This window comes from Haliotis cracherodii, unplaced genomic scaffold, assembly GCF_022045235.1.
Source record: "Haliotis cracherodii isolate W230 unplaced genomic scaffold, xgHalCrac1.p SCAF_6, whole genome shotgun sequence".
NCBI lineage: Eukaryota > Metazoa > Mollusca > Gastropoda > Lepetellida > Haliotidae > Haliotis > Haliotis cracherodii.
Window position 1 is genome coordinate 36,011,203 of NW_027266319.1, and position 11,399 is coordinate 36,022,601.

Below are 11,399 nucleotides of genomic sequence, written 5' to 3' on the forward strand. Positions count from 1 at the left end.
AGATGTTAATTACTCCCCATGGGCTGCCTGGTACTCGTACCCTGGATCACATGCCTGTGGTAAGATGCGAATACTGTGGATTGGATGGTCAACTTCTGTGACTTGGCTGATTGTCACCAATCCTCGAGCTTTCTGTTGTACGTATTTACTGGTCGCTGTGACAAAGTTCGAGTGCTTCTGACAGTAGCGTTCAACAGTCCCTCTGTCCAGCTTTGTTAATTTTCCAGGTATCAAACCATACCTTTAAGATACAACAGATGAAAATGTAAAGCGTGCCATTTATCATTGAGATGTGAGGCTTTGTTGCTACGTCAAGCACATCTTCACGAGGCTATAAAAGTCCAGTTTCCAAACGTGCCGAACTAGGCTGGAAATCCAGAGTAAGAAACGAGTCTATGCATAGTCCAATCAAAATCGCGTAATGAACTACATATCAACATGGAGCTCAACCTGCAGATTACCATCGACTGCAGGATTTGCAAATAATGTGTCTCGCCAACTGGGTGTCGACAGATATTTTGCAAATCTTTTTATGTTATTAATCAAGGTGCCAATGTGATTTGATCCACTTCGCGAGGTAAGACTCGTTTTGTTAAAATATAGATCTTGATTATCTATCAAGTCGTCTTGACTGGGCGCAGCCATTTTGTTTGAAGCAAATGCGAGTGATATGAGGGGTGGAATCTGATTGGTCAATATGAGGGACTTAGAAGGGACATAAGTCGTAATACTGGCGGCGCTACGATTGAACTTAGAACTTCCAGCCTAGTTCGTCAAGGATGGAAACTGGACTTTTATAGTCAGGTAATGCCCTTGCCCCAGGATGCGACAAGCAGTGCTGCTTTTTTTAATATATGTTGTTTATAACAGAATTTGAAAGTAAGGGTTTCTTAACCTATCATTTACGTAGAGCGATAGTGCAAGTATGGGGACTTTCAGTGTGACTTTTGCCTTATAATTTCGAGTTTTGGCTAAAAAGTATTTAGTTGTTGACTCCGGCGTTAACACGTTTCACTCAGCCAATCTATATATATTACTAGGAATATTGTGTTGAAAAATAACACAGTGACAAATGGACAGACCTAAGTACAACACATAAACAGACAATATTACTGCAGAGTTACAAGTTTCTTAAACCACGTCTCAAAGGGCTACGCTCTGCGAAACGGGTTTGATAATGTGGTAGTGTTAAAAGGCCAAATCTCTTTCAAGTTTGTCCTTTGTACCGTTCCGGTGGTTAACGGGACTTGGTCGCGGGTAGTCTATCACCCCTTGAGAAAACGAATTTGTCTCTATTCATAACGGGTGTATATATTCCGTCTCATTACAAAACATGTACATAGAATCTGTACAAAGGCGTTTGATATTGACAGACCCATAAACAGAAACCCTGAGCCAATGATATGTCTATTGTCTGGTACAGCGAGTATTGAACGTGGAGTTTTGTTTCGAGGAGCATACCTGTGACGTTATCGTCAGCTGAGAGCAGAACATGGGTAAATACATTGCTTGGACCTACGAGATGTTGCATCTACTGTCGTGTGTTCTCAGTGTTCAAATTTGGAGTTTACTCCTACACGTAGGTATGTACCGTGTTATATTACTGTTTTAAGTGACTCGTGTGACCGGGTGTACATTCAGATGTGTTTACAAAGTGCAGATCTTAGAAGTCCGTTGGGCACGCCGGAAACCTATGATCGCGGGCTCGAAACAAAGGTTCACCCTGATTATGTTTCTAGGTTTGTCACCACCATGTCCATGCTCCAGGATCTCGCTGAAGTGGTAAACCTCTCAGACAAGCATCTCGAGTTTTGCTTCTACATCATGAAGACATACTGTATTATAACTGAATATAATTGTCAAGAGCGGCGTTGAACCAAACTCAATCAGTCTACCCGAAACTAGAAATGCTAGACGCTACATCCATGAGGGGAAGCGAACCTGGGCCTTCAACTGCGGCTTGAAGCAGTTCCTAGGTGTATATTTAAATGATAGCCATGTAATATTCGGTAACTTCAGAAATGTTAAAGAGGAAATTAGCGAATCGCCTCATTGTATGAAGTGAGGATACATGTGCATTGTTCACGTGATATACGTATATGGTTAGGATACAAGCGTATTGTTCATGTGATAGGCGTACGTGATATACGTATGACGTTAGGGTGAAGCCGTATTGTTCACGTGCTATACGTATGAAATTAGCATATTGTTCACGTTATAAACGTAGGACGTTAGGGTTACGTATTGTTCACGTAATATACATGTAGTATGAAATTAGCATACAGCCGTATTTTTCACGTTATTACGTATGGAATTAGCATTCAACCATATTAATCACGCTATATACGTATGACGTTAGGGTGAAGCCGTATTGTTCACGTGATATACGTATGTAGTTAGGATACAAGCGAATTGTTCTCGTGATATGCGTATATGGTTTGGATAGAACAGCATTGTTCACGTGATATACGTATGAACTTAGGCCGAATCCGTACTGTTCAGGTGATATACGTACGAAGTTAATTTGAAACGTAGTTTTGGCTACATAATAACCACACAATATGCAGACACTGAAACGTGTCATGGGCTTTTTTGAAAAGGGGTGTGTGTGTGCACAATTAAGATCTATTTATTGTCTTTGGTGTTTATTTATACAGAAATAAAGATTTTTTCGAAATAAAAAGGGAGGGGGGGGAGGGAGGGGGGGGGGTGCTCATCCCCCGCACCCACCTCTGTATCCGCCCATGTGGTGCATATCAATCACCACTGTCTTGTGTCATCAGTACCGTCTAAAGGAGGTCAACCTTGCACGTTCAACAACGCTGGCAGCGTCAGTGTCATCTACTGTGAGTCCGACTGCTGTGACAACACTTGCTGCACCAACACTGACGGGGACAGCAGGTACAGTAATACAGCCATACATATAGAGTGAGTGAGTGAGTGCACATCTGCAATTTTTCAGCAATATCGTGACGACCCATACATATAGAGAACGCTGTGGTCTCTATTCGACTGTGTTGGCATACTTCCGATGTACGGGGCGGACAAGAACTTTCTGTGTTACTTATTGCTGAACATCCATCCCAGGTTAAGCCCGACATACGTACAATGTGTTAAACTGAATAATACAGTATAATATGGCTGCTTTCTAGTGCTTAAACCTGGATAAATGTCACCCGATCACTCACAGAACAAAAGTACAAATGTGAAACTGTTTGTGAAATGTAACCGGCCATGTAACACTGACAAGAAATGTAACAAAAGTAAGTGTATAAACAAGTGTAATATCCGTTTATTAACTTTGGTATAAGGGATCGGCATGATCATGTAACACAAAGTTTAGACCCTGCATTAACTCTTATATGAGGGGTCGATAACTTTGATATAAGGGGTCGATAACTTTGATATGAGGGGTCGATAACTTTGATATAAGGGGTCGATAACTCAGATATGGGGGGTCGATAACTTTGATATAAGGGGTCGATAACTTTGATATGAGGGGTCGATAACTTTGATATAAGGGGCCGATAACTTTGATATAAGGGGTCGACAACTTTGATATAAGGGGTCGATAACTTTGATATAAAGGGCCGATAACTCTGATATAAGGGGTCAACAACTTTGATATAAGGTGTCGATAACTCTGATATAAAGGGCCGATAACTCTGATATAAGGGGTCGACAACTTTGATATAAGGTGTCGATAACTCTGATATAAAGGGCCGATAACTCTGACATAAGGGGTCGATAACTTTGATATAAGGGGTCGATAACTCTGATATAAGGGGGTCGATAACTCTGATATAAGGGGTCGAAACTTTGATATAAGCGGGCGATAACTCTGATATAAAGGGTCGATAACTCTGACATAAGGGGTCGATGACTGGTATAAGGGGACGATAACTCTGACATTAGGGCTCGATTACTTTGATATAAGGGGTCGATAACTCTGATATAAGGGGCCGATAACTCTGATATAAGGGGTTGAGATTTATCATAACATATAGACCACGTATTAACCATGAGCTTATTGTCACATTCGAGATTACAAAGATCGAATGTATTCTCTATCATAATTCCTACAAAAACATTACATTGTATACTATTTTGCAGTGTAGCTGTAGTAGTTCTCGGTGTGCTGGCTGCTATTGTGTTGGTAGCCGTCGTCGGTGTCGTTGTCGTGGTGTGTTGTAAACACAGACTTCCTTCTCGTCGTGGGGGACGAGACAAGCGGCCTATCACAGTTTCCCCCGCACAAGGTACGATGGTCATCCCAGCCATGTTGATTAACTGGAAGAAGATTCTTTAATAATATCTTAAAGACAAAAAAATCAGAACATATATTTTTGCATAAAATTTAATGAGTGGCCATTAAAATATGAATAAGTGAGAGAATATGAGGGCTACGGTTATATATTCAGTAATAGATACTACATATATGTTTTGGGTATTGGAATTTGGTGATAAGCAACAAATACGTAAGGAATAATAACAAGGATAGGCATAAGGCAACTAGGTTGTTCTTGCAATGTCATTAAAACATTATATAAAGACAACTGGTATCAGTTTAATTACTTCAAAGGGTCAACAGACTTACACCGACATTTCGAGAACACCTGGTGTCATCGGCAGAATTAAGCGTGTGGTAAACGGCTAGTATTGTTTATTTTGCTAATGACCCTGACCCTTACCTACTCTGCGCGTGAGTTTTATAATGTGTATTGTAGTGGCGTGTATTTTTATGATAAGAGTCTATTTGCAGATAAACCACGAAGCATTGACAAGCCAAGGCCCTATAACGGCGGGTCGTTTCACAATGACAAACCTACTCAACATGATGAAGGAGCGATGTACAGAGAGGGCACATTCAGCATCTTCGCTTAAACACAACCTGCAGCTGGACTTGGATGGACAAACGGGAGTGGTCTCCCCCTTTCGACCACCGGAAACGGCTGACCCCATTGTCTTGTGCAAAACGTTATGCCTATTAGTATGTCGATTCCGGCTGTCTGAAAGTTTGTGTAGCCTGTGGCGTGTAGGATGGAAGTATAGCTACATTGGTAGTGCGTTCACCCGTGATAGGAAAGATCATAGTTCGAATCCCTTCTTCCAGATCTGACACAGTACCCAAGCCACCATCAACCCCGTGGAAGAACGTTTTCGCTTTGATTATTGAATGGAATAAAATTACTGTCACTTAATGAATCATGTTGAACTTTCGACTTGTGTTGATCGGCTCACTGCCACCCAGGTGACTAGCATACCCATTCAAGAAACTTTCCTACTAAGACAAATCTTAGCGTCTTACGACTAAATTACGCCTGCCATAAGAGCTATTCTTGAAGTTGTCTTAAAACTATCTCAACGTTATTTACTTACAACTTACTTACTTATTTGCATACGCCACATCACAGTTTGGGGACGTCGACAAATATGTCAGAACAGAACAGAACTTTATTCACCCAAGGCCACACACCTTAGCATAATCAGGTCGCTATCAGAGATCAATATACAAATACATGGCGACAAATTACATATTACTTACACTTTATTCATTATCTTACAGCAATATTTAGAATGCTTGTTTAATATTATAGTATTTTACTTTTATATCAGTTTATCAGATGGAACATAGAAGGCCTTTTCAGACATTGTAAATTGCAATTATACGTTTTTTCTTATACCTACAAAGTATTCGCAAACAAAATAGTGATACTCGTCTCCAATATCATAAGATTGGCATAAGAAACAGTTTCTCTCTAACAGAGGCATATGGTTCCAACGACCAAACTCAACTGGTAGTCGGTGGTTTGAAAGTCTGAATTATATTGTATGTAGTAAAAATACATTTATTGGGTAGATTTTGTAAATGAGATTTATTTTTCCTTGATTATCGAAAAGGATTTTCCCGTAGATTAGGAGTCTATGTCAAATCATCATGTTTGAACATACTGGTTTTCAAGACAATGTTTTACTTTCAATTTCAGGCAATTTGGTTTTTTTCATTGTATGATGTCCTGAAGTCCAGATGTAGTTGTTACCTGTCTGGAAGAGAATAGTTTGAATACAATTGAGCCTCGTATTTTCTCCTTATCATTAATACTTTCACACAAAAAACTATTAGAACTGTGTATATGAGACAGGAGAGTTTTGTTGGTTTCTAGTTGAAAGTTTTGCCCAGTAGGTGATCATTTTAGACTACACATCTTCATATAAGGGTTTCCTTACTCTTTCATCGTACAGCATATATAGGTGTGTGCTTTTCTTTACACGAAATAAATTTTTTTCTTATGAAAGTCAGGTGAACATTTTCAGTCATTCTTAAGTTTTCAAAGCCCGAAATTTCTGAATCGTATGTAAAATTATGAGGTACAATGTCATCACATAGTTGGGTACTTATAGATAAGTTGTACGATCTTGCTTTTGATACGAATAGTCCATAGCTTTAAGGCCTTTTTTACATATCGTTTTTTTTGTGGGTGTGAAAAGATCCAGGTTTGGTATAGGTTTACCGAAATGCTAGCCCTGGAGATACAGAGAATGGTAGAAACAATATGTGTATGCAATTATCATTTTAGGTCACCCATGCTTGTCGTAAGAGGTGACTGTGCTTGTCGCAAGAGGCGACTAACGGGATCGGTTGGCAACACTCGCTGACTTGGTTGATGCATGTTATCGTACCCCAAATGCGTAGATCGATGCTGAGGAGGACATTATTTACAGAACGCCGTCGTATAGCTGCAATATCAGTGAGAACGGCGTTGAACAACAAACAAACTATTTTCAGTTTCACCACGGTCTCAGAAAGTTTCTAGAAACTAGAGTGGAACTACGTTGACTAATGTCACTGTCTGACTGACAAATCGCTGACCTTCTGACGTAATATATATTAATGCGCAGGGAAACTTGCAGTATTTTGGTAATGTTCAAGAGAGGTGAGAGCAGGGTTTTTTTAACGACAGAATGTTTTTGCTTCATAAAAGAGAGCTGAAATGTTTTTATGTCACATTTCAAATTCAATATATGGAAAGAATGTTAAAATCTCCTAAAACAGTACAGGTGTCGTGATTTTGAATCTGAACAATGAAAATAGCAGTAAATGGTGATTAATTTATATAATAAAAGGCCATTTTGTTGCAACGCCATGTGTAGCAAAAGCCCGGTGTGCATTTCCCTTCAACTTGACAGAAAACTGATAAGCTTGACATGTTTGTACTCACAACTGCTGGCAAGATGTAATTACTGATGTTGTTGATGGTGGCCATAAATGATATTACTTTTGATGTAAACTGACGAGGAGACGTTCCCAAAACAAAACTTTGGACACACTGGGTCCAAACTGCGAACAGTGTTACAAAATGGTTGAGAATCGATCGCCCAAACACAACCAAAACAAGTTGAGTAACGTACGTTCTACAAGCACCCAGAACAGTGAAACTTGTGTGTGAAGTGAAACTTTGGCTGCACTTACAGCATGCCAACCTACAAAGGTTTGGGTATAAAAGGAACGATGAACTGAATGATGCATCAAGGAGCAACGAATGATCACGTCGCAAGGAGGTTTACCTGTAGCCGAATGACAGTGACCAGGCGCATATGGCCTGATTCAGGCCAACTGGGCGCAAGAGTGACACCTCCTCTCACCACCAGGCAGGAAAACGCTACATTATGACGTATTATCACGGTAACGTCATCTGCTGCGACAGTTCAGTATCAGAGCCTGCATCGGTAGCCTTGTCAATGCAGCATCTTTAACCCTATGAAGGCGGCATCTATAACCATGTCAACGCGGCATCTGTAGCCCTGTCAATGCAGCATCCTTAGCCCTGTCAATGCGGCATCTATAGTTCTGTCATGGCGGTATCTGTTGCCCTGTCAATGCGGCATCTATAGTTCTGTCAATGCTGCATATGTTGCCCTGTCAATGCGGCATCTATAGTTCTGTCAATGCGGCATCTGTTGCCCTGTCAATGCGGCATCTGTTGCCCTGTCAATACGGCATCTATAGATCTGTCAAGGCGGCATCTGTTGCCCTGTCAATGCGGCATCTGTTGCCCTGTCAAGGCGGCATCTGTTGCCCTATCAAGGCGGCATCTGTAGCCCTGTCAATGCGGCATCTGTAGCCCTGTCAATGCAGCATCTGTAGCCCTGTCAATGCGGCATCTGTAGCCCTGTCAATGCAGCATCTTTTGCCCTGTCAATGCAGCATCTGGAGCCCTGTCAATACGGCATCTGTAGCCTTGTCAATGCGGCATCTGTTGCCCTGTCAAGGCGGCATCTGTAGCCCTGTCAATGCGGCATCTATAGTTCTGTCAAGGCGGCATCTATAGATCTGTCAATGCGGCATCTGTTGCCCTGTCAATACGGCATCTGTAGCCTTGCCAATGCGGCATCTGTTGCCCTGTCAATGCGGCATCTGTTGCCCTGTCAATGCGGCATCTATAGTTCTGTCAAGGCGGCATCTATAGATCTGTCAATGCGGCATCTGTTGCCCTGTCAATGCGGCATCTATAGTTCTGTCAAGGCGGCATCTGTTGCCCTGTCAAGGCGGCATATGTTGCCCTATCAAGGCGGCATCTGTTGCCCTGTCAATGCGGCATCTGTAGCCTTGTCAATGCGGCATCTGTTGCCCTGTCAATGCGGCATCTGTTGCCCTGTCAATGCGGCATCTATAGTTCTGTCAAGGCGGCATCTATAGATCTGTCAATGCGGCATCTGTTGCCCTGTCAATGCGGCATCTATAGTTCTGTCAAGGCGGCATCTGTTGCCCTGTCAAGGCGGCATATGTTGCCCTATCAAGGCGGCATCTGTTGCCCTGTCAATGCGGCATCTGTAGTTCTGTCAATGCCACATCTATAGTTCTGTCAAGGCGGCATCTATAGTTCTGTCAAGGCGGCATCTGTTGCCCTGTCTATGCAGCATCTATCGTTCTGTCAATGCGGCATCTATAGTTCAGTCAATGCGGCATCTATAGTTCTGTCAAGGCGGCATCTGTTGCCCTGTCAATGCGGCATCTGTAGCCCTGTCAATGTGGCATCTATAGTTCTGTCAAGGCGGCATCTGTTGCCCTGTCAATGCGGCATCTGTAACCCTGTCAATGCGGCATCTATAGTTCTTTCAAGGCGGCATTTGTTGCCCTGTCAATGCGGCATCTATAGTTATGTCAATGCGGCATCTGTAGCCCTGTCAATGCGGCATCTGTAGCCCTGTCAATGTGGCATCTGTAGCCCTGTCAATGCGGCATCTGTAGCCCTGTCAATGCGGCATCTGTAGCCCTGTCAATGCGGCATCTGTAGCCAAGTCAATGCGGCATCTGTAGCCCTGTCAAGGCGGCATCTTGGTCAGCACAATCACCAGACTTATCACCTGTAGAAGACGTGTGGGATCACCGTGACGGAAAGGTCGTCCTTATAAGAAGTTCCTCTGACAAGAATCCCATGTTATGTGATCAGACATCTTACATCTGCCCGTGGTGGAGTTGGGACTTGTATTGATTATTCCTGTGGTGGGCATACAAAATACTGACTGACTAGTGGGACATTCGAAGGCATTAAATGGAGTACCATGTGCTTATTTCAGTCTTGATGGTTGATTGAAAACTGAATAACTGACCGCATCCTGCCACCTGCGGGCACAGTACCCCCTAGTGATTAAAATGTTCGCTCGTCACTCCGAAGACCCGGGTTCCATTCCCGACATGGGTACAATGTGTGGAGCCCATTTCTGGTGTCCCCCGCCATGATATTGCTGGAATATTGCTAAAAGCGGCGTAGAAACCTTACTCACTCACTCGCTCTCTCTCTCTCTCTCACTCTCTCTCTCTCTCTCTCTGACAATTTTGTTCCCATTCAGGGTATAACTTGTAATGATGTAGATGATGTCTTTTGACAATACAAATATCTTCCTTGACATTGGTCACAGAGCCAATAACCTGTTACAAGGATACACAGCAATGATTTGTATGACGTGGCCTCTTGAAATGGACGATTTGAATTAATTATTAATAAATATTTGTTACAAGCTTGAAATGAGGATGGCCATATTGCGGTTGGGACTATTTATTGAGGGTGAGATTTGCTTTTTAAGCAGGTGGAGACTGGGGTTTTTTTATTTACGCAAAAATATGAGCTGTGTACAATGGCTCGTAAATACAATGTTTTTTTCTAATACTCGATAGTTACCATCCCAAAACACTCTCTCGTGATAACATCTATATATTTGTTGTCTGTAATATATACGTGTGATGTATATTCTATGAATAGGATACGACTGTCGAGGACTGTATCAGATTAATTCGCCAACGAACACTATAACATTATGCTCAATATTTTAAGTATGTAGCTCCAATCAAAGCCACAGTTAGTTTAGTTGATAAAAATTGTACACCATCAGTACTGCTCTTTTAAAGTAATGCATATACGATTAATATAGTATTATTAAATACGAATGGGAAAACTATTCGGAAGAATAGATTATTAATTTATTATAACTTGTACATCTTTACATCCAAATATTCTGGAGTTTAATAAACTGATGCAAGACCCTATTATTAATATGGCAGGCGGTCGCATAGCCTAGTGGTCAAAGCGTTCGCTCGTCACGCCGAAAACGCGGTTCCATTCCCGACATGGGTACAATGTGTGAAGCCCATTTCTGGTGTCCCCCGCCGTGATATTGCTGAAATATTGCTAAAAGCGGCGTAAAACCATACTCACTCACTATCAATATGAATACAGCAAAATACTTGTTTTGCGCCAATGCTGTAAGAACACAAATATTACAACTATTATGCAATATTATGCAATTATGTTAAAACTGCTTTTGTTTTTTTAAAAAGCAAAGAAATGTGATATATTTGATACTGTTTGCACTTCAATTGTATTTCGTTTGTACAAAAAGGCCTGTGGCCTATAAGAACTGAAGAACAGTTAAGACGCTAGAGACAATAAATCTTCCACTTTGAAAACAGTAAACATGTCACATGTATGTCGATTTGCTACTTAAATGATGTATTTATGCTGTTGCCCCTGACCCCTGTTTTCGCCCCATGTAATCGAAAACCCTATTTACAGGACATAAAGACTGAGTGATATAGTACATTGACAACTACTACTGACTCTAGACTCTAGAGTTTTCTCATCGTAACATATATCCCTTTAGTCGGAGAAAGTAGGTGACAGAAAACAAAATCATAAACATTCACCATTGTACACTGTAGGTTATCTGGTACCAGAGAATGCGGGCTCATGTAGAACTGAATAGTACTAAACGTCTTGTTTGGTGAACACAACCAAACATTAAACTGTCTACATTCAATACAACACGCTGTAAACATGCGTCACGAGTATTTGTCGCTGTTACATATCAACCAGTATTTCCGTTTTCATAGTCTATATTAA

General features: G+C 41.5%; 1 protein-coding gene across 1 annotated transcript; it reads left to right on the top strand.

Moving 5' to 3' along the window:
- Positions 1–1,492: 1,492 nt before the first annotated feature.
- LOC139446208 (uncharacterized) lies at positions 1,493–4,949 on the top strand. Its single transcript, XM_071227531.1, has 4 exons — positions 1,493–1,583; positions 2,784–2,901; positions 4,114–4,259; positions 4,763–4,949. Exons 1-4 carry the CDS (start codon positions 1,493–1,495, stop codon positions 4,882–4,884), a joined length of 477 nt encoding a protein of 158 aa, XP_071083632.1. The 3' UTR covers positions 4,885–4,949.
- Positions 4,950–11,399: the final 6,450 nt, after the last annotated feature.

Coding starts and splice junctions, on each gene's coding strand:
- LOC139446208 (XM_071227531.1), top strand. CDS start 1,493: ATGGGTAAATACATTGCTTGGACCTACGAGATGTTGCATCTACTGTCG. Junction 1,584..2,783: donor GAGTTTACTCCTACACGTAG/GTATGTACCGTG, acceptor TTGTGTCATCAG/TACCGTCTAAAGGAGGTCAA. Junction 4,260..4,762: donor CACAGTTTCCCCCGCACAAG/GTACGATGGTCA, acceptor GTCTATTTGCAG/ATAAACCACGAAGCATTGAC.